General features: G+C 40.6%; 1 protein-coding gene across 4 annotated transcripts in view; it reads right to left on the bottom strand.

The window, feature by feature from the left end:
- MTMR3 (myotubularin related protein 3) overlaps window positions 1-23,300 on the bottom strand; it is a 137,822-nt gene that overhangs the window by 8,936 nt on the left and 105,586 nt on the right. For all 4 annotated transcript variants that reach the window (XM_024767906.1, XM_024767907.1, XM_024767904.1 and 1 more), the window contains exons 8-15: window positions 17,193-17,289; window positions 14,606-14,719; window positions 9,791-9,996; window positions 9,130-9,261; window positions 8,035-8,146; window positions 4,852-5,047; window positions 3,878-4,063; window positions 1,122-1,292 (exon numbers count right to left, since the gene is read on the bottom strand). In XM_024767906.1, coding sequence (XP_024623674.1) covers window positions 1,122-1,292; window positions 3,878-4,063; window positions 4,852-5,047; window positions 8,035-8,146; window positions 9,130-9,261; window positions 9,791-9,996; window positions 14,606-14,719; window positions 17,193-17,289 — 1,214 coding nt within the window. The remainder of the gene's footprint in view (window positions 1-1,121; window positions 1,293-3,877; window positions 4,064-4,851; window positions 5,048-8,034; window positions 8,147-9,129; window positions 9,262-9,790; window positions 9,997-14,605; window positions 14,720-17,192; window positions 17,290-23,300) is intronic.

Raw genomic sequence — 23,300 nt, 5'->3', positions numbered from 1 at the left:
ACCAAGCAGGAACGCCCAGAAGTCCTGCACAATCTCCAAGGAGCATTAGCATGAGTGGATGCAGCTCTATCACGGCGGGTGGTGGGTAGATGGGACATTTTTCACCTGACAGCCTCTGTGGGAATGAAAATCTAAAAAAAATTCTTTAAATCCATTTCTCATTAGTTGTTTCTTAGGTCACCTTTATTGAATGACTGGCTTTTCTCAACCTAATTTGTTGCTTTTACCACACAAGAAAATGAGTCATTCTAGATGGTTGATAGTTCCCTAGTACAAAAGCTTGGCTTCAGAACACATTGTCAAACCTGTTTTATAGGATCATCTAAATTAATCAAGTGAAAAGGAGGAAATTTTCTTCTGTACTGTTACTTCCCCAGCAGGCACAGGAGAGAGAGAAGCAGCTAGCTTCAATCTTTCCTTGGACTACTTAACTGTAGTAAGAGGTTTATTAATTAATAGTCCAGCAAATCAGTATAACCTCTGATTAGCTTCCTTGTGACTTTAGAATTTAAGATGCATTCTGATAAATTACTGTGTACATTACTGTGTACCAATGCACAGATATAAGTGCCTCCTTTTCTCTGCTTAACAGAAAGTGTTCCTTTGAGGAACAAAGTCTTAAAGGGCCTGCCAGTTCTCCATGTGAGCAGAGGATCACCCAGACACACTGCTAGTGTCACAAACAGTTTTCTGCTGAGACAGATGCTGTAATGGGTATCATTGCCTGTTGACACTGGAAGGGTGCTGGGGGCCTGCAGCTCCTTCTGAGCTATCAGGGGCATCCAGGGAACAACTTAAGTGCCTCCTCCACCTGTTAGACAGAACATGCTAGAAATAATAAGCTCTGGCGGAGGTGCCAGAAAAGATTCATGCCTAGAGTGGCAAATTAGAGATGTTTGCTAAATCAAACCACCCTGAACAAAGAGCAGTCAGAAGCAGGGCAGAATAACCGAAAACAGGCCTTTCTCAGGACAAAGTGGTTGGGAAAAAATGGAACTACTCCATCCAGAGACAACTGAGATGCCTTCGAGAAAACAGTCACTTCTCAAAAAAGATCCCATATGTCCCCATCCCCAAATTCATTCTTGCTGATGAGGGAGAAAAGACTAAAGAATACATACGGCTTCTGACTGAGAGGAATACAGTAGGTTTTTGAAAGCCTTGTTGCCCGCCCGAAGCAGCGACCACACAGAACACGTCCGTTCCTGAGTATGTTTTTCCCCTCTCTCCTTGGCGTTGTTGCACAGGAATGTTCCAAACAGGCAGGAATAGGTATGCTGCACCAGTTTCACCTATGGGAGTCCAATATGAGGCAAAATCAAACAATGGGTACGCATTTTCTGGGGGAAGGTCAGCCCAGCTAAGCCACCTTCCCCGACACCCCTGACGTGCACTTCAGTTAACGCTTGGTAAGGATGGGGGACCCAAGTAAGCCACCCAATCGCAGACTCCTCATAACTCCAGCCACCATCACTCCTGAGTCAAAACGGCAAAGACAGGGTGTTGGCACCCCCATCCTCTTGGCCTCCCTTGTAAACAGTCTCCAAGGTCCCCAGTTAACAGCTACCCATATAAACTGGGCATAGGAGCAGGTCAGTGTGCAACCCAAGTCTGAACTTCTGAACAGCTTTTCATTCAGCAAGTTGCTATTGAGCATCTCACATACCCCAAATGTTTCTGTGGGTGCTGGACAGGCAACAGTGAGAAGACGGCTCTCCTGCCCTGGTAGAGCTCGCTCTGGCTGTGGGGGTAGGGGTGACCAGTGCTATGGACAACAATAAGGCAGGCTAAGAGGGCCAGAGCACATGCAGGGCAGCGTGAGAAGGCTCACTGGCCTCTAGAGACCTGATGGAAATGAGAGAGCAGATCATACCAGCCGGGGGTGGGAGAGAAGGCTACTCCAGGCACAATGGCCTTGAGGTGAGCACAGGATTGCAACTTCTGAGGAACTGACAGACATTGCATGAGGCGGAGGATGGGAGGAAATGAGCCTGGACAGGCTTGCAGGCCATTTTAAGGACTGTGGAGAGAGCCCTGGAGGCCTTGCAGGAGGGCCTTGCAGGCCATTTTAAGGACTGTGACTTATTCTGTGTCAAAAGCAGAGTCATTGGAGGTTTCTTGACAGAGGAATGATACGGTCTGTATCATGTTTTAGAAGGATTCCTCAGGCTGCTAGACTGACTCAGGAATTGGGGCAGGAGATGTGGTGGCTTAGACTAGTGTTGGGAACAGCACAGGTAGCAATAAGTTATCAGGTTTTAGATATATTTTTAAAGTAGAGCTGCAGAATCTGCTGACAGACTGAATATGGAATATGAAAGAAAGGAGAGTTGAGGATGACATAAAAGTTTTTGCCCTAAATGAATCGAAGGTTTGAGTTGCCATTTGGTGAGATGGAAGACTTCTGGAAGATAAGTTTTGGGGTGGAGACATATGGAAATCAAGAACTGAGTTCTGAACAAGTTAAGTTTGAAATACCATTAAGACATCCAGGTGGAGATACTGAGTAGTCACAAGTGGATGAGAGCCTGGAGTTAAGTGGAGAGAGAGATCTGAGCTGAAGACGAGAATCACAGAGAGCAATTAAAGCCAACAAACTGGATGAAATCCCTAGAGAAGGAGGCTGAGCCCTGGGGCACTCCCAGCATTCACGAGTGGGGAGGGAAGGAGGAACCAGCAAAGGAGACAGAAAGGACCAGTTGGTGAAGCGGAGAACTAAGACTGTGTGCTGGAAGTCAACTGAAGAAAGTGTTTCAAGAAAGGAGTGATTAAATTGTGCCAAATTTTAATGATGGATCAAAGAAGATGAAGGCAGTCAAAAGGTACAAACTTCCAGTTATAAAATAAGTAAATCGTGGGATGTGATGTACAGCAGGGTGACTGTAAGTTAGGAATACTGTACTGTATATTTGAAAGTTGCCAGGAGAGGACATCTTAAAAGTTCTCATCACAAGAAAAAAACTTCGTAACGATGTATGGTAACAGATGTTAACCAGAATTTTGTGGTAATCTTTTAGCAATATATACAAATATCAAATCACTGTTGTACACCTGAAACTAATATAATGTTATCTATCACTTATACTGCAATTAAAAAAAAGGGTGATTGAAAACTGATCACTGGATTAGAAATGTGACGGTCACTGGTGACCTTAACAAGAGCAGCTCTGGTAAAGTGGTGGAGTGAACACCTGACTGGACCAGGTTTAAAAGAGAATGGGAGGAGAAGCGTTTGAGAGAGTAAATGTCAAGACTTGAGGAGCTCTGCTGTGAAGAAATGAGATATGAAAAATGAGGTAATAGCGAGAGGGGGATGCAGTACCCAGAAACGGTTTTGATGAAATAGGAGGCACTATACCATGCTTGTATGCTGATGGCAATGATCTGGTAAAAAGGAAAATAGGCTGATGCACAGGGCAGGGAGGAGAAATGCTGAAGCAATGAAGCTGAGCAAAGGAGGGGGGTGGAAGCTGGTGCACAAGTGGAGGAGGGGCTGGAAGAGGGCAAGGATAGTACATCCTCCTTCAAAGGACAGGGAGCAGAGAGTGTGGAACAGACACAGGGGGGTTGGTAGATGGACTGGAGGGAGCAGATGAAAATCTATTGCATCTATTTCTAACTACTGTTTAGTGCTTTTATCATCCATTTTAAAAGTTATGTTTAGAAGAACTCAAAGTTTATGTAAACTTAGTACACATGGATTCACTAAATAAACACCTATTTATTACTATTGTTTTTTAATTAAAAATGGAAGAACGACCCCTCAAATTCTAGAAAGGATGCAGTTTCATGTGAAAACTGGCCCACTAACATTTGCATTGATACCCCTATGAATTTAGAAGGTCCCCAAAACGAAGAATCACAAGCCCAAACTCACAAGGAATGCTTCATTGAACTCAAAAGAGCACGGAAATTGCCTCTGAAGCTGATGAACACAGTCCAGCCACTGTAAAAACACTGGGCAACGCTCGTTCAGATCATCCGAGTTCTCCCCATGACCACACCGGTCAGCAAACTTGTGGCCAAAATCCAGCCACTCCATCTCCACGAGGACCTGGAAACCCTGCGGGGAAGCACCCAGGAGAGACCCATTTGTGCTTGTCTATCCAAACTATAACTGTTCTGAGCCTAATGTCACCAACAGTGATCCCTTTTAACACCTTCCCACTAAGCCCACCAGGAGCCCCTAACCCAGCCCCACGGCCAAAGGATGGGACACAGGCCTAGGGCAGTGTCCCGATTCCCTCAACTCCATTCCATAATCATCAAAAGGGTGGTAACTAAGCATTTATCTAAGTCTTCGTTGAGACTATATTTTTAGCCCTTTATTCACTATAAAAAAGTCATACTTTTTTCCCCCTTAATTTCTTTTTTATTTTTTAATTTCTTTCATGGTATGCTTACAAAGTTATGTTTGTAAAATCTTTCCCCATCCCAGATTTACATATATTTTAGGGTACCTTTATGGTTTTTCTTATACCTTTAACCCAATAGGTGATTATTTCACAATAGGGTTCTTTCTCCACAGAATATTGTGGTGATATACAGACCCATTACCATAATAAGCATGTCAAGATCCTTCTATAGAAGCCCCACTTTCCTGGGGTATCCAAGTAGATACTCTGCAAAGGAAAACATGTCTATATTCTCAATACCTGGTTATTCACAATCTACCCCCTTTTAAGAGGCACAAGCACTGTGGTACGTAGCACAACAATTTAGCTCAAGATAAAGGAGTAATGATTCAAAACTACAGAAATTTCACTTTCACTGGACCTAGCCACCTCAATCAAAACTGATCGTAAAACCCTCCAAGGTTTCCCCCACTCATCCTGAAGTGTCAAATCCTACCTCTATGGTTCGGTAATAAGGGTCCAGCAAGAGCTTAGCCAATGCCACAATCTGGGGGGTGCGGTCCCAGCCATCTGAGCAGTGCGCTAGCACTGGTCGTTGATCACGATCCACAGCATGCACTACCAGAAGTGCTGACTTCAGAAGCACAGACAGGTGATGGAGCCATTTTGTACTTTCAAGAGCTGAGAGCCAACTACAAAAATAAAACAGAAGGGGATAGGAAATGCTGATTTTTATGATATACTGGGTCATGCCAAATACCAGTCATATTCAAAAGCAATTCCCAAAGACTTTTCCTTCCAAATAAAACACTGCCAAAACAAACAGAAAATCTCTGTGTTTACAAAGCATGTACAAGGATGAGACCCAAGCCCTACCATGCAATAGAGGAGAGCCTTAGAAATAGGACAGTAATTAACAGGGCCACCTTCTGTTCCAAAAATGTTATAGCTAATTTCCCAGAGAGAATTAATATTTAATATTCTTTAGTCCATAATAGGTAATATCTACCCAGTATAAGAAAAGTAGCTCTTCCTGGAATCTTCTCCAAAAAACAACAAAAAAACAAAAAACACAGCCACTCTGAGATGGAAAAGAGAAAATATTTATATTTAATTATCAGCAACTCTGCCCAGCAAGTTCTCAAAAAAAAAAAAAGGTAAAGAAAACTCAAATGTAAGTATGTCTGTAATAAGATACAAGCTAGATGCCACATCCAACAACAGTGCAGACAACATCGCTTACTACCCACACCCCAACACCTACCACTGATCAAGTCTTGAATGTCTATGGACTAAAACTTGATGGGCCCAAACTTATGATTTAGACTCACACAAATTCATATGCCTGTGGCTACACAGCTGCTGGGCTTAGTACAGACTAGATTCAGCAGGGATCTAAAAACCTTTTGAAAGGCCTTCAGGAAGTATCAGATCCCAAGAATGGCCCCTTGGGAATAATCACAAGCTGATCACAAATGGTTTTTTTTAACTGTGTTGACATTTTATTTCTTGTGCCCTGTCATGAATTCTACTCCCCAACCCCCCAAAAAAAGCTCCATTTCTCCAAAATGTGATCAGATTTGTAGTTAAGACCACAGTCTAGTCCTTCAAACTCTGAGTTTGAGGAGAGAATAAATACTTCTGTCAGGGGACTATGAGAAGGCTTTCGCCAAGACTAGCCTATAAAGGCTTATTAAACCTTGGGGAATTTGGAATAGTCCAAAGAGATGGTCTTTCCAGGCAAACAAACACCAGAATGTACTGCATAAGCAGTGGCTTCACATGGATTTGCTTGTTATACCAACCAGACTCTGACTCCTCAGTGGGCAGACACTGTGTCTCAGGCACAGCTATACCCTCCTTGTGCAGTGCCTAGCACACACTGAAGGTTCCTACTTTTTAAACCGTGGATAAAAATTCTATCTCAAGACCTTCTATGTCCTACTAAATACCTGAGAAACATTTTTTGCTGGTGGATTGATTATTTATTCTCATTCCTCACACAGTCTTGAAAAAAAATAAAAGATGAGGCTTAGGAGAACAAATACTAATTTATCTCCTGGCCCCTGGAGAAACAGTAAATGAGAACCTGGTTCTCTTGAACCTGACTGAATCATTCTTACATACCACTTGGTGTTGTCCGTCCATGCCTAACACAGAAGCTGCACTCCAAAATCTGCCAACGGAGGAGGTGTGCTGAGACTCCAGGCTCCCTTGTCCTATTTTCAAAAGCTGAGGTAGCAACCTAAGCATGCCGTAGCCCTCTACGGCCGCAAACAAGTGTCAGGAGGCTCACTTATAAGCTGGTCCCGCCTCTGCCATAGCTTCTTTTTATCCACAAGGGAAGCTTCAGTACTGCATTATGATTTGCTGCCAAAGACAGACAAAGCATTTCCTTCTTCCTTTACAACCTCCCTCCTCCTCCCTGACATTCATTTGGACCAAGCAAGGGCTAATTACATCTTCTTGACTCAGAGTTTAAAAAACAGCCTTTTAAGAAAGAATTTTAACTTATGGAAGATATTAGAGATCAGGTAGTACTGACTCTATCCCTTTTATTTTATAGACAGGAAAAACTGATAACCACAGGAATTAAGCCACTGGCCTAAGTCACACAGTCAATTAGTGGCAGATCTCCTGAATCCTCAACCAGGCTCTTTCTATGCCCTCCCCTTCCTTTAGGGAAGAGTACTACTAGCTAGGTTCTGAATATGTATAGCAGATGCAAGTTGCTAATCCCCAAAGCAGGGCAGCGATCTCATTTCTTCGGTCAGGCTTTTCCCCAAGGACAACTGCTTCACCCTCTGGGCTGATTGCAACTGTGATGAATTTAATCATTTGCTACCAGGAGTTAGTACAACTGGTTCAGGCAGCCATTTGATTTAATAAATCAAACAATGCTGCAAAATTGATGCAATCATGAGATCTATTGAACAGAACCCAGGGAAACAGCTATGGGACCTAGCACAAACACCAGAACAGAGAAAATTCTGTCTTCTCTGGCACATTTCTGGCTTCCTGAAACAGTAAAACAGGGGATTTGAAATATTTATCTGTCCATATTTGTTTTACAGAGCATTCCTCCTAATTTATCTTGTATTCAAACAGTTCCCCTGGGGGAGGAGTGTTATTTCACCTTCCTCACAGCAAATGCCAGCCATTCATTTTTAATAAGCAATAAAAATCATGGTAATGTTCTTAGTAAGTAAGATGGTAGTTTAGAAATTAGAAGCAAATGTAAAAGGAACTGACCTACTGGCAAGTTTAAAGAATTTTTAACCCTTTTCAGAACATAATGAATAAATTTTTACTCTTCACAGTAAAACATTCCAGTTCATAGCAAGTTAAGTGTCACTACAGTATGTCAGAAAACAAAGAATTAAGTTACTCTGAGTCAAAAAACATGTGGAAGAAAAGGAAGAGGGCCCAGGAAAAATAAGACGGCAATGCTTCCATTCTGAGGGCTGAGATCTGTTCTTTGCTGCACATTTTAAACCTTTCAAAGTGCTAGATTTTTCTTCCAGCTCCTCCTTTGTGCTGCATGCTCCTAACACAGGAGTAAGAATAACCATGGACTCTGAAAGTTAAACTGAAATTCACCAAAAAATAGAAAGACACTTTCAAACTCATTAAAAAAAAAAAAATCAGTGCAAACTTAAAGCCAAAACCAAGGTCTTACTTTCCCGGATCTGGCATCTGTGTGCACAGCAATCGCAGAGACTGAAAACTCCTCCGAATTGAATGAATATTTGCCATCCCCATAAAAACAACTTCACAGTTCGGGTAATACTCTGGAGAGAATAACAACAAAGAGAACACAAATATGTTGAATTTAAAGTCCAAATGGCCAAATTTAAAAGGAGCAAACTGGCTATAAAACAAACCCACTGTAGCTGCTGACTAATGAAATGCCAATGTTTTGATGCCTATTAGCCCAGTCCTTTATTATGAGAAGAAAACAGTGCTTGATTTTTAGCTGTCTTTTCAAAAAGGAAGGTTAGATTTGTGAAGAAGATACTGATATAAAATAGAAGCTGTTATTTTTTTTAAAAAAAGATGTGTATACTTCCATCTTACCCCAGGTTTACTCCTTGGGTCTCTCCTCACTTGCATCTCTGGAATCTCTTTGAAAAGAACCTAGCAGAACCATGCATTTCTGCATTCAAATTTCACCTTGGTACAACTGCTTTTAGATTCCAGCTTAGCTCACAGCTGAAAAAGGAGCTCAGTGCCTCTACCTGCTCCAACAGCACACAACTGGCACCTAACAGGTCCTTGGAGAAAGCCAGCGTCAAACAGTAGGGGTGTTATAGGTCAAGACTGAGGCACTTTGCTAGAGTTTTGTATCTGCTGCTTCAATTTCTACCCCATGTTTTCTAAGTAAAAGTCATGTGAGGAGTTTTCTGTGAGGCTAGTAATGAGCATACCCACTGTCAAACACAAAAAAAAGCTTTTAGAAGGCTGAGAAACTGAGCTGCTAAAGAAGAAGCTTCCAAACATAACAGGCCTTATTATGGGAGAGGATTTACTTTCCTTATCACCTAAAAGCTGGCACAGGGAAGGAAGATTCTTTGGTTTCACTGCACCTCCTCCTCCATTTCTCCCTTAAAAAGAGCATACAGTATTAAGAATCCAAGAAGGAGCTCTGGCTGTCTCAAGACAGGTTGAGGAACATGGCTTTCCATTCACTTCAAATTGAGAACTAAGACCCAGCTGGGCATGGGGTGGACTCACAGGGACAGAGGGTCAGGGACGAAAGCACTGTGCACCTCACCTGGGCATTCACAGCCTCCTCCTTTGGCTCGGTTCGCCACAGCTGCTGCATAGGAGCGTGCATCCAAGATCAAAAGCTTCTGTGGTTGGACAGCTAAACTCTCTGCTCCTGAAGCATTTGACAGAGAAGAATCTAGGGACATCAGGAGCAGGAAGGAAAAACTAAATGAACCTGTCTCTCCCAGAATTGCCACAAAGTAAGAACCACAGGCACTTATTACAGTATTCAAAAAACTCGATTAAGTGAAACCCACCTAACCAAAACTACATTAATACAATAGGACTTCTCTCTCTAGTTTGTTTTCTATTTTGCCTACAATCTCCTATACCGCATTTCTGTAGTCCTAGAATGACTACAACATAATCCTGGTGTTTTCCCCCATGGTCTGGAGACACTGTAGGTCCCCTATCACATATATATTCCATCTTGTCATGATGGCAAGAAAGACAACCAACACTCTAGTCCACTTAAACCAAGTCTGAAACAGAGGGTCTTCTGGTTTTTGCCAAGATCCATGACTCCTCAAACAATCCCATCAACTGATGCTTCACTCTCTCTCTCCTATGAAACAAATTCTGTGTCTTACAAGAAGGCGGCCATTTCAAGAAAAGGTTCTCAGATGCTATAAAAACTGCTGCCAGAGGCCCAGGGAGCACCTTACCAAACTCCACATCAGAAAGGTCTCCTGCATTGGGGAAGTCTCGGGGACTGTTCCTAGTTGACAGCTTGCTGCCACTGGATCGGGAGTCGGAGGCACAAGCTTTGGCTACTGACTGCACCAGGTGCTCATCATCAGCATTTCGCCAGCCCCACCAGCTGACTTCCGGCTGTCCACAGCGGGCAATGACAGCTCCATTGCTCTGGTGCCTGTGCGGGGAACAAGACAACAACTGTACCCATCCCAGTGGCCCCATTCAGATGCTCTGTGCTCATACAAAAAGTGAGATAGTAGATTTTAAATGCCTTAATGAACAGCTTGACTGCAAGTAAGTGATGGGTTAGCTTCAAGTCCTCTCAGGGCAGAAGTCTTATACAGGAACAAGAATAACAAAACCCTGGGACTTCCTTGGCGGTCCAGTGGTTGAGACTCCACACTTCCACTACAGGGGACACGGATTTGATCCCTGGTCAGGGAACTAAGATCCCACATACCGTGCAGTGCAGACAAAAAATAAATAAGTAATAATTAGGGACTTCCCTGGTGGTCCAGCGGTTAAGACTCCGTGCTCCCAATGCAGGGGGCCCGGGATTGATCCCTGGTCAGGGAACTAGATCCCACATGCCGCAACTAAAAGAGCCTGCATGCCGCAAACAAGACCTGGCACAGCCAAATAAATAAATATTTAAAATAATAATAATTAAAAATAAAAAATAACAAAACCTATCTGCATCTTTCTTGATTACCAAACCATTTTAGAGACCTCTGTAGAATAACCAACAAAATGATAAAAGTGTATTGTCAGAGAAAAATTAATATTCACAAAGAAAATACTTGAATGTTTAAATTTATTATTTTGAAAATCAGTTAAAAAACTACAAATACCACACTTAATAATGAAGGATTAATCTCTCCTTTTTAATACTACACCTGAATATCCTAGCATAATAGATGCTGACAAACATTTGTTTCGTCACTGACTTCTGAGGGCCCACTGTAGCAACTGTACACTTAGGGCTGGCTTGAGGATTCTTTCAAAACAAGATCCCACACGTGGGATGGATATACTTACCTGGCCCATAGTGGACTGCTTTACAAAACCTCCTGACATTTCATGAATCACGACTGCTCTTACTATAGGCAGATAGCTCAATGAGCCAGCCACCCTTCTGTAAACTATTAGAAGGAAATGAATAGAATAAATATCAATAAGCCATACTCTGATAAGATCCTTTCTTTATCAAGAAATAAGACCAGGGCTTCCCTGGTGGCGCAGTGGTTTTGAGAGTCCGCCTGCCAATGCAGGGGACATGGGTTCGTGCCCCGGTCCGGGAAGATCCCACATGCCGCGGAGCAGCTAGGCCCGTGAGCCATGGCCGCTGAGCCTGCACGTCCGGAGCCTGTGCTCCGCCACGGGAGAGGCCACAACAGTGAGAGGCCCGCGTACCCCAAAAAAAAAAAAAAAAAAAGAAAGAAAGAAATAAGACCAGAAATCATACTCATAGTCTACCTTAAGATGCTCTAAAAACCCAAGCTTTTCTTCATTAGGAATTTTAGTTAGGCAATTTTAGCAACTAAAAAGTTATAAAGGTAGTATTATTTGGCGATGAAAAGGAATCAAGTTCTAATACATGTTACAACACGGACGAACCTTGAGTATGTTATTGCTCTTAAGTGAAAGAAGTCAGTTATGAAAGACCACATACTATGATTCCATTTATATAGTGTCCAGAATCGGTGAATCTATAGAGACAGAATGTAGATTTACTGATAACCCAGAACTAAGGAGCTTGGGGAAGGAATGGGGAGTGACTACTAATGGGTCTGGGGTTTCTTTTTGGGGTGGTGAGAATGTACTAAAATAATTGTAGTGATAGTTGCAAATATACTAAAAAAAAATCACTGAGCTATACACATTAAAAGAATGAATTGTATGTGACATCTCAATAAAGCTGTTTTTAGAAGTTATAGAGGTAATCAGTTCACTTTAAAAATAAATGAGTAGAAAAGCTAGTAAGCAAAAAATTTTAATGTCTCCCAATTCTATATCCTAGAGAGAAATGTCAATGTCTTTTACTCCCAGTAAAGTTGTTTCTAAACACATATTCATACACACATATAACACATGTAGGGCACAGATGGATTTTTTAAAAACAGACTATTGAATCTATTTATCTTGTTCAAGGAATGTGAGAAAGATTTTTGTTTTCAATCCTAAAACTCATAAGCAATAAATTAAATTTGGCAATAATCAAATTCCACTGGAACCATCAGTTTGCTTGTAGTTTTTAAGTCCTCTCTCATTACGAGACAAATAATGGAAAGTACTTGTGTATTGCCAACACATTCAATTGGGTCACCTGCTGAATGGAGCCAAACTATAAATAAAACCTCACTGATTCTTAAAATGCCTCCTAGCATATTATAATAGGTGCTGAGTAACCAATGAGCTGATTGACAGCAAACCCTTTATAGGATAGGCTGGCAGGGCCTTTCCTGCACATCCTTTTCTTCTGAAATCTTTCCCAGCAATGCTCGAGAGGAACAGTAGATGGCACTCGTCAGCCTGGGTCTTGGGTTTTAAGGGCCACATTATTATTTTTTTGGCCGCACCACGCGGCATGCAGGATCCTACTTCCCCCACCAGGGATCGAACCCGTGTCCCCTGCAGTGGAAGCAGGAGTCCTACCTAACCACTGGACCGCCAGGGAATTCCCTAAGGGGCCATAGTATTATAATAGCTAGATTGCAACTGGACTGCTGCAATAAGCAGTGAAGTTTTCTGCAGTCTTCTAAATGCTTTAGATTGCATGAAAGAGAACAAAAACACTACAGCTAAAAATCACTAAAGAGCATTTCCATCATCTTACAAATAGAACAAGGAAAAATAAAAATTAAGATGTCCAATGTATGAGTCCCCTGCTAAACACTAAATGCTTCAGTTTTATATAGAAAGATACAAATGTTTAAACTATCCTTAAGTTAGTATTAATCAACTCCCTAAATAACTAGAAGTTTCTAACAATCACTCAGTGCACAAAGGGGGAGAGCTGTGAATTACACTACAGATGGGCACCCTTCGCACCATCTTTCTGTGTTAAAGCAATCTCTGTCTTCAATAATAAATCCAATTAAGCACTCTCTCATCACCATAGGAGAAAGCACTAAATCAGGTGCTGGTTCAGCATGGTGCTGTCAAGTAACTGCTGCTAGCAACCTAAGGAGTCATTACTGCAATTTACAGACAACTACATTCAGTAAACACATGACGGATTCAGAAGCATCCTGCCACCTGAGCTTAGGGAAGCTTATGCCCTCTGGAATAAACTTTGGAAGGGGAAAGAAGCTTCCCATGTTTACTCTAAGTTTTTCTTCAGCCTACGCTTTTAGACCTCTCTACCAACAGGGAGAATTCACCAAAAGACCCTTACTTTGAGAATGAGAATCCTTTCCCCTTACGCTCAAAGTCAGCAAACCTCACAAATGCCAGGGCTGCTGATCTAACACAGCTGCTGTCCGCAGAGCAGCAGCTGGCTGCTTTCCCTATTTGAGCTGGGCCGATCACTGATAAGACTCATTAATCCTTTCAGCTTTCACTGCTCTCTCTAATTCCTGTGTCATCCTTACCATTTGAGTGATAAGTAAATTTGGTGACCTACTTTTCTAGGAGTGTCTGAAAACAACGGTGATGAAAACTGAGGCTGAAAACTTAATGGGTTCCACTGGGACAGAAGCAAATACGTACTTTTCCATCTCTCCCTCTTCAGGGTGGGCATCAGAATCTGCCTTCCATGGGCTAAACAAGCTGGTTACCTCAGTGGGAATTCCACAAGGAAATAAACCCCTTCTTACAACCTCAGTATTTCAATGGACTGCCTCCTGGCATGTTTCTAACTAAACCTCACTGGTTTGGCCCGAATTCAAGGAGAGTCCATAATGTCTGCAAACTGGAAAAATGAAATGGAGAATGTGATATTACAAGGACATCTGAAACTGTTCCAAAATAAGAGGGAATGACTTCTTAAAAATTTAACATGATTCTGTGAGAACTGAGCTAGCTATTCACTGAATTATAAAAGCAGCCCTCAGGAATACAACCTACTCCAGACATTGCTTAGGAAGCCCAGTGCTTCATTCAGATGTTGCAGCATACCTGTGAAGTAAGAACATCATTCCCATTTTACTAATTGGGAAAGGGCTGAGGTCAGTTAGGGGACTTACTCAAGGTGCCACAGCAAGGCGTGTCAGAGAGAAGACCTGAATTCTAAAACCTGTGCTCGTCACCACACCACCACCCCCTCCTAGGACCTGCTTCCCTTGACTCTCCTGCCTTTGATCTCTGATAGCATCTATCCAGCCAAGCCCTAGCCTTCTTCTCTAAATGCTCCCTCTCAAAGCAGACCTCTTCCATCTGTCAAAGTTTCAACCACAAAGACAATCACAAATGACTCAAATCTACACTCCCAATTTGTACTTTCTAGGATTCATCTCTCTCAATCCAAAGGCCAACATCTGAAGCTAAATGCAATGAGCACATTATCTTCCCACAGAATGTCAGAAGGATCTTAAAATAGCAAGTCCAGCCACTTTTCTATTAAAATTTTTTCACTGTCAACTGAATCATCAGGTAGTGTTCCAGATGAATTACTGGTATATGAATGGACGAGCAGCTTCAGCAATAAGGAAGTACAGAATAACCTGGAAAGTTCCCTGAACCACCCCCCACCCCCACCCCCAGGTTAGCAGCAACAGAAGCAGCAGACCACATGCAGTGGGCAGTAGCACCAGACCAGGCTGGGTCTGGCCAGGCTTACTTACCTGTAGACGACGGCGGGGATGCGCTTCCAGGACCTGAAGCTTGCGACACTTTCTAGTTCTTTGTCAGTGATCCAAGCAGGCACTATGAGCTCCTGTGGATAGCTACCACACAGCCTAACAGGGAAGGTGAGGAAGAGGGAGAAGGGAAGAAGACAGAGAGGGAGGGGAGAAGAGGGAGAGACATGAGTGAGCCAGCAGAAGGATGTCGATCAAGCTACCCCAGAGCCAGTTAAAAGGCAATGAGGAGCATTACCTGAGTCTTGGCCTGCTCAGCAGAATGGGTTGCCTTAAGTGTTTACTTATGTATATGTCAAATGATACTATCTTGGATTGTTCCACTTGATGCTGCCTTTTGGAAATCTGGCGATCTTAACTATCAACGTAAAAAGGGGAGTTGAGAGGCAGTTACTCCATTGTAACTGTTGTAATCAATATGTGGGTCATTTCTAACTACACAAATGCCCAGTCCAACTGCAGAGGTGGAAGTCTGTGTTACCTCTACCAGACCCTCAGTCTTTCAGGGAAACATGAAAAGAAGGGCCAGAGCCCACAATTTCAAGTTTCCAGAGACCTCATAGGATTACTAACATATTCTTTGATGTGAACCAAACAGGGTGTCCTAATTATAGGTAACAGGTGCAGCCATGGGTATATAGATAGAGCACTATGGGTCAGCCCCATCTGCATACATAATCGTAGCTCCATTAAGCCAAGTTAGTAATGTGAATATGCTATTAATCATAATTTCTATAAAACGTACTTCAGAATAAACTACACTCAAGGGGAAAAAAAGCTGTTTTTCTCTTTTTTAAATTTAACTTTTATTTTATATTATAGTTGATTTACCATGTTGCATAAGAAAAGCTGTTTTCATTAGGGAAAATACTAGTAGGCACATACTAGTCCAGCTTACCCAATATTCCTTCTCAATAGCGAAGGCAATAAGACATTTAATCCAAATCCAAAAATATACAAACTGCTCCTCGTCCTCCACTACCATCATGGCCTACCTACTCTATGCATTAGGGGAAGAGGCAGGAAGATACAAACTGCTTAGGAATTGAGGGATCTGATCATTCTGCACTAAATCTCTCTCTCTTATTCTCAATTTCCAGATTAAGTATCAGGAATTCAAAAGCCTAACCAGGAGAATGGAGACTGACCAAAAGTAGCTCCACAAACTTCCTAATACCTATCTACAAACTCCTAAAAATAACCTAGGACACAGATTATAAATTAACACTCTAACCATAAGTCTTGTTCCTTTTATCTTCTTTCAAACTTAAAAGTAAATTTGGCTCTTATTCTTCCTTTGTAGTACGAAGAACTTTTCAATGTCCTGAAGGCTGGTTCTGAAGTGGAAATAGTGGGCTCAAAGAAGTTAATTTTTAAAATCCATATTAAAAAGAGATTTCTGAAAACCACTAGCTTTTGAACTCAAAAATTTTTTCTCAACAAGCTTAGCTTAATTCAGGTTTTGTTTTACTTCACCCAATATTCTGGATCACTATATTCCTTGTTCTCTAAGGATTACATTACCTAGTAGTCAGCTCTTCAGCAAGTATGAGCTTCTCACTTGTAGATAAGCAGTTTCCAGTATAGGAAAGGTGGGTTACATGTGAGCAAAGCCTGTGGCAGCCTCAGGCTCCCTGAGGACCCCCCTCCTCGCTCCACCTCAATTCTCTAATTTGACCTGTCACTGAGAACAGGCAAAGTATGATACGTCTGTAGCTCCTGATTCTTCACACCACCTCCTTGGCCAAGGTCCATGTTAAGAGCTGTGCGTAGTAATTAGCCGTTGTTTTTCCAACAAAAAAGGAAATGCTCCGGTGGCTACCCACAAACAGTCCAGGAAAATACCTATCATAATTTGAGGCAGCTGGAAGGACAACAGAGTGATTAAGGCCTCCAATTGCTGCAGGGAAACTTAAGAGGAGAAGGATATGTTAATTTTAAAATTCTGGACAATTTTCTTTTGTTTTATAGAAATTTGGATCACCAAAATCATAGTAGTTAACTGCCCTCCCCTACCAAAGTTCTTATACCTTTTAGGGAAATAGGTAATGGGAAATATGTAATAATGGTTACATTAATATTTAATGGTTAAGCGATCATAGCTGTGACATTAGTTTTAGATCAACAAATTAGAGAATAATACGGTAGCCTATTTCATAGGATCTGGAGTAAAATTACAGTAAAAACCAACTCGTAAGTGTTTTATCACTGCTTCTGAGATCACTAATCTTATCTCTAATGTGATGTCAAGCAGTGATGAGAACAACAGAAACTCCCTGTTTACAGGTAAGCACAATATTATCTAGACATGCATGTGCCAGGAAGAATAGGAGGGGATAGAAAGGAAGGTTCCAGGATCCTACTATAAGTAAGGATCTTTTTCCACTCCAGTGATAGCAATGGGAACAGAAGGCTCAAGAAGTACGCTGAAGATGAGGCATTTAGATTTAATAAATAAAACTCCATTTCAAAGAAAAAGTCTAAATTCAAATGTCCTGCCACATGAGAATTGGGGTTTCTTGCAAAGGCAGTGGCCATGAAACACAGTCCACAGGGATCAAATACAACTCACTTGTACTTTTCATTGATGTTGGAAATCCTCCAGGCGTTGTTCATATCAAAACCCATCCGCTCCACTTCGTTTTTAAACCTTGATGTTACGTGCTCCCCTAGGAACCACAGACAGATAGAAGAAAGGACGAAATGAATGATTTTCCACAACAGGTGGAATGAAAGCATTGCTACCCTGCTCAGTTATTTTTAAAAAGGTATTGTATAAATCACATATTTAGTTAAAAAAATCTCCTGCCAGGATAAGACTATAAGAAGAAATGAGGAAATTAATTTTGATTTTAATTAAGAATTAGTATTATCTCTTCAATTAAAAATAAACTAAAAAACAAAAAAAGAATATTATCTAATCACTACTATCAAATTTGAGAGTAGTATCACTGGGCTCATTTTACAGAGGACAAAACTGAGACTGAGGTGATTATTATGGCAGGTCTGTCTCATCTCAAAACCCACGTTCTTATCCCTATACTGGCTACTTTCCCATTTCCACACTGAGACTGATGTATATATAAGAAATAAAATCAACAAGTTCATCAAGAATAGTAGTATAGACCTATAACTCCTCATGAGAAACACTTTGGGCCAGATTTCAGAACCTGAATTTTCTGGATTTTAAGGTGTGCATGTATAATAATACTGGGTTAATGATATCAACAGCATTAACCAAACACTAACATCATTACAGTGAAATGCATGGATAATTCACACTAAATAGGATAAATAAAGCAACAAATAATTCAGATCAAGTCAAACTACCAAATAAAATAAAAATCTTTTGATTTTCAGAACCTTACAGATTACAGAATTGCAGTTAAAAGATCATGGACTTTTAACTGCCAGTACCCAGGAATCTCAAGAAACACCACACTAGTAACTACAGTGCTGAGCATTTGTAAGAACATCCACCCAAACAAGTATAACCTGCCTACATATGCCCTAATGAATTTGGCTGCTTCTTCAAGACAGCGAGCAACAAAGGCAGAAATGAACCGAACATAAAAGTCATTAAATCTGAAATAACTTCCTTCCTTGAAAACAGTCCTAGAGCAGTAATTTTATAAAAAACAAATAAACAACAAAACAAACCATTAAGCAGTACCTCTAACATATAGTATTATAGGTTGTAAAATAAATACTGGTGGGGGCTGGGAGAAACTACAGTAACAAAAGCATAAAACAGCCAGCACTGGTGATCAAAGCTTTGCTCTCCCTGGGAGAAGAGCTTCAGAATATGAAATAGCAATTACTTGAATGAAGGACAAGTCTATAAAACTACTTCCCATTTAAACTGCTTTTCTTGAGCTGAAACAAAGTTATTATATGTTTCCTGAAGGAGAGCTATAAAAAGGTAAGGTTCAGAGATGCAGGAAGAAATAATCAACTGAATCTATCCCATTTTGGAAAAGTTTTAAAAGAAATATAATCTTCCAAATAGGAAAAAGCTATCTGAATTGGAGTGTTGTCTACAAATTGCAAGGAGTGGTGACCATCAATAATTCTACACAGGGAATCTTTCACTTTTAATCGCAATATAAAAGCTGTAAGCACTATGGCAACTTCCAAGTTCATTAATTAATGACAAGATTTTCCCCAACCTAGGATACAGCTCTAAGTCTGTGCAAAAGGTAAAGGTATTTTAATTAATGGTCATTTACATTAGTACCTCTATCTTAAACACATACTCTAAATAGAATCTTCTATAACTTTAAAATAATCACTGGCAAAATAACAACAAGAACCTCCTCCTCCTTCCCCCCACTCCTCTCCCACCTCCTTCTCTTCCACCTCCTTCCCCTCCTCCTCAGGCAGTTTTCTACATAGAACAATTGCCCAAGAAAGGGCTTAGAATTACCATCCTCGGCATGAAATTCTGAGCTACACACAAAGAAATACACACTGAGTACTGAGCACAGAAAATCTGTTGTTTCAAGTTCCTTGAGAAGAGTTTTAATTATCTTTGTATCCTCTAAAGCAGTGACTTCATCAACTTCAACTTTGAAACTGACCATCACAACCCACAATAAGAATGTTTTGCATCACAACTCAATACGACATATTTATTTTTTTAGTTTCACAAAATACCCACCCTTACTATGTGTGTGATACATTGATATTTTCTATCCTGAATTTTCATTTCATATTTCATTTCTTAAAACTTTGATTTCATGACCTACTGGTGAATCACAATCTAGTTTGAAAACCACTGCTTGAAAAAAAAATTTAGCAGCAGACCTTACATACATGAGTAATTCAACTGGCTTTTCCTAAATTGTGTTAGAAGTTCACTTGTGTTTATTCTGCCAGAAAAGTGCATGCCAAGCACATATATTGCTGGATTTCCCTTAAGAACTCCCCTCTCAGCATTCTCGTGTCTCCACTGATTCAACATTAGATATGCTGTAATACCCCAATTTATTTGTTTAGCTTTGTATTTCCATTTCAACCCTTCCTGTGTGCCTCCCCCATCCCCAAATGAGGATCTGTCCCTTTTTAACATTTTGTATTTCTTATACTACAAACAGTCTAGCAATTCTTATTTTAATGGGAATGAAAAAATTTTAAAGCAGTAAATCCCTCTATCATAACCACAGTGTCAACCAGCAGTCTAAAAAAAACTTCCCCGCAAAAGCCTAGCTTCCCGGTGATTCTGAGTATTCAAGCCTACAATTATACACAACTTAAAGGCCTGGGATAGAAGGGCCAGGCCCTTACTGTGAGGAAGAACAGTATCAGAGTCAGAGAAGGTGAGAACTAGCCCCCCCAGATTTTCAAATACAGAGGGAAGAATCCTTCTTTTCTATGAACAAAGGTCCCAGTACAGTCGTCTAGACGTACACTTACTGGACTGCATTTAAACTCCGAAAACGGACTCTGCCGACAAGGGCTTTTACTTTATACGAAACAGGCAGCTGCACAACAGTATATGACCCAGAGTCATGCTATTCATAGTTAATCAAAATGTGCTTAATGGGTATATCACAGAAGAGAGGTCAGAGATGTGGGTCTGATGCTACTAAAATAGCAACTGAATTGCCCAGTCATCTGTCAGAACTCCAGATTAATGCTGAAGTACAGAACAGTCACCAAGAAGGCAGCTAAAATGAGAAGGATGTTGAGCATATGGGAGAGAAGCTTTAAGCTTTAGTCCATTCTTTTTTTTTTTTTAATGTTCTCCTGTTAATTTTTTTTAATTTTATTTTTGGCTGCATTGGGTCTTTGGTGCTGTGTGCAGGCTTTCTCTAGTTGTGGTGAGCGGGAGCTACTCTTTGTTGAGGTGCGCGGTCTTCTCATTGCAGTGGCTTCTCTATTTGCGGAGCACGGGCTCTAGGCACACGGGCTTCAGCAGTTGTGGCGCGCGGGCTCTAGAGCGCAGGCTCAGTAGTTGTGATGCACAGGCTGAGTTGCTCTGCGGCATGTGGGATCTTCCCAGACCAGGGCTTGAACCTGTGTCCCCTGCATTGGCAGGCAGATTCTTAACCACTGTACCACCAGGGAAGTCCAGGCCATTCTTATTTAGAGCTTGAAAGGGGCTAAGAGCAGAGTCAAGAGTTTTACAATGAACTCCAACAGCAATGCGGTGACTTCCTCCGAAGCAGATTAAGACTTAGAGCTGTGGCCACAGTATGGCTGGCTTAACTATGACAGGTTCAACAGTCAGAAACTACGATTTATAAGAATACAGGGTAATGATGTAATTTTCCCATTTCCCCCCTCTCTGACACATTCTACTCTTAACAGGCTAGGCAGAGAAGAATCCATAAAAGGTTTTATTAACTTCTGAAAGACTAAACTAACTTCCACCCTTCAGAGTCTATGCTTGTGGTCTCATGTGTTGGGACAGATTACAGAATGGCATGACTCTGAAATATCTCAAGTGCTGTCTCACATAAAGATGACTTATAAGCAAGGGGCTAAATAGAGATCTAATACTTCCTTTTTTAATCTCCTGTAGAGCCAGGGTCCTCAGTTTCTTGGGCTTACTTTAGATGTTTTCACTATTGATTAAACTGCATCCTCTCTCCTTTACCCTGCCTTAGCTTCATCTGCTTACAAATTGTTAAGAGAGTTGGGTACTTATACCCATCATCCAAGATAAAAACTACTTTTGTTAGATGTAGGTGGTTTTTGTTTTTGTTTTGTTTTGCTTTGTTTGTCTTTGGTTTGGTTTGTTTTTTACCAGATTCCATACCTTAATTCATGAAGTCATGCCAGGCTATTAGTTGCGTTATATTTTCCTAGTTTTTTGGTCTCACATCTTTGTTGGATCTTTGAACAACTGATTTCATTTGGAGAGGGATGCTTAGTAGGAAGCTGGGATTTTAATATATTCCACTGTTCCTTACTTTAAAAAAAAATTATCAGTCCCCTAAAGAGTTTTTTTAGACTTTTCCCCCAATTCCCCCATATGAAAATTTAATAATAGAGATTATTGTATATCTATTTGTGTAATGTATGCCAGTTCTTACTCCCTTTGTGGGTATTGTTGCCCCATTGAGAATGTATGGCATAGACTCAATAAGCTTCCAGCCTGGCTGATTTCGATGTATCAGAACTGCAGTTCGTGTTAAAGAAATTAGCTAAAATCCTAGTTATATCCTAAATTTGGGGGTAGAAGTAGCCTTATCTTGAAGAACTTTGGATCACTTCCCAAATCTCTCCAAACAGCTTTTTTTTAATGTAAAAATTCTTTGCCTTTTAAAAATAATATGTCTGAGACATTAAAGGGTTTACATTTTTACAACACAATGCTTCTGTGTCCAACCCAGTTTATGGAAAATCAGAATAGAGCAGAAGGCAATTTTTAACTTGGCCTGTTAAGAGTCTCTACCATTAAGAGAAAATATTTTCCATTTTAATTTATCCTTTCACATATATGGTCTTATATTTCTTATAGAAAAAAAAAAAAAAGAATGTGGTTGTCTGGTCTGCTCGTAATTGGTAAGTAATGCTGTAGCCACCACCAACACTCAATGACATTGGGTGGAGACGAAAGAACTAGGTTAACTGGCTTTAAAAATGCCACCACATACCAAAAAAAAAAAAAAAAAAAAAAAATGCCACCACAGTATTCTTTAAAAGCAGGTTTTCCTCTGTACTCCACAGTGAAAATATATAAAAGGAAAAAGCCATACATATATACACACACTCAAACCAAGTCACTGAAGTACAGTAAGATTACATGTGAGTTGTAGCAGGTTGACTTCAGTGTGGAATGTATATATTGAAAAGAAAATACAACCTTTACGCATAGAGTAAGTTCCAATCAGTTACAATGGCACCGTCTTGTATATTCATAATTTCCAAAATGTATTCACAAGCATGGCACATAGGAGGCACTCAAACATTTACTGAATTGAACTCTCCAGCATTAACAGATTTGATCTTCAGAATATCCAGATCAGCTTGGGCAGGAAGAAAAAAAAATGTCTCACTTTGAAGAACAAAAGAAACTAAAGTACAGAGAAGATAAATGGCTTGCCCAGTATTATTTTTAAAATTAAATGGCAGAGTACAGGTTTGAATTCACGTTTTCTAGTTCATAAATCAGTATTCTAACCCCCAAACGCCTCTATCCATCACAAACCCATGAAAAGACAGGAAATTGGATGTCCTGGTGGCCAACGAATACCAAATATCTTCAAGAAGGGAAAGACCTGGGGACCAAAGTCATCTCAGCTCAGGACAAAGTCATCTATAATTAATAGACAGGAGTGAAGTTTTGATCTGACGCATCTTAGGAATATTCTAAGAGTTGACTCAAATCCTAAAGAAACTAAATTATCAAGGGAATAAGGAATCATCTAAAGATGAGGAATTTTCAGTCTGTGGTTGTGAGAGAAACAGGTTAGGAGAAATTCAAGCCTTGTTAACTAAACACTGGCAACCCAAAACTAGGGAATGCCTTCTGGAGTTAAGAGCCTTAAACACATCAAAGTTCTTATATAACATAATACAGCAAGATACACTCAATAACTTCATTATCCTACGAGATGGTAGAGATTAAAAATCTAATAAATAAGATATAATGGCTAAAAACCTAGCAAATACACATGTAAGATTTGTGCATTTCATTGCATGTAAATGTTACTTTTTTAAAAACTAAAAA

This window comes from Neophocaena asiaeorientalis, unplaced genomic scaffold (genome assembly GCF_003031525.2).
Source record: "Neophocaena asiaeorientalis asiaeorientalis breed wild unplaced genomic scaffold, Neophocaena_asiaeorientalis_V1.1 scaffold828, whole genome shotgun sequence".
Taxonomy (NCBI): domain Eukaryota; kingdom Metazoa; phylum Chordata; class Mammalia; order Artiodactyla; family Phocoenidae; genus Neophocaena; species Neophocaena asiaeorientalis.
Note: the sequence above shows the minus strand (reverse complement) of the source record. Positions and strands in the feature narration are given on the sequence as shown.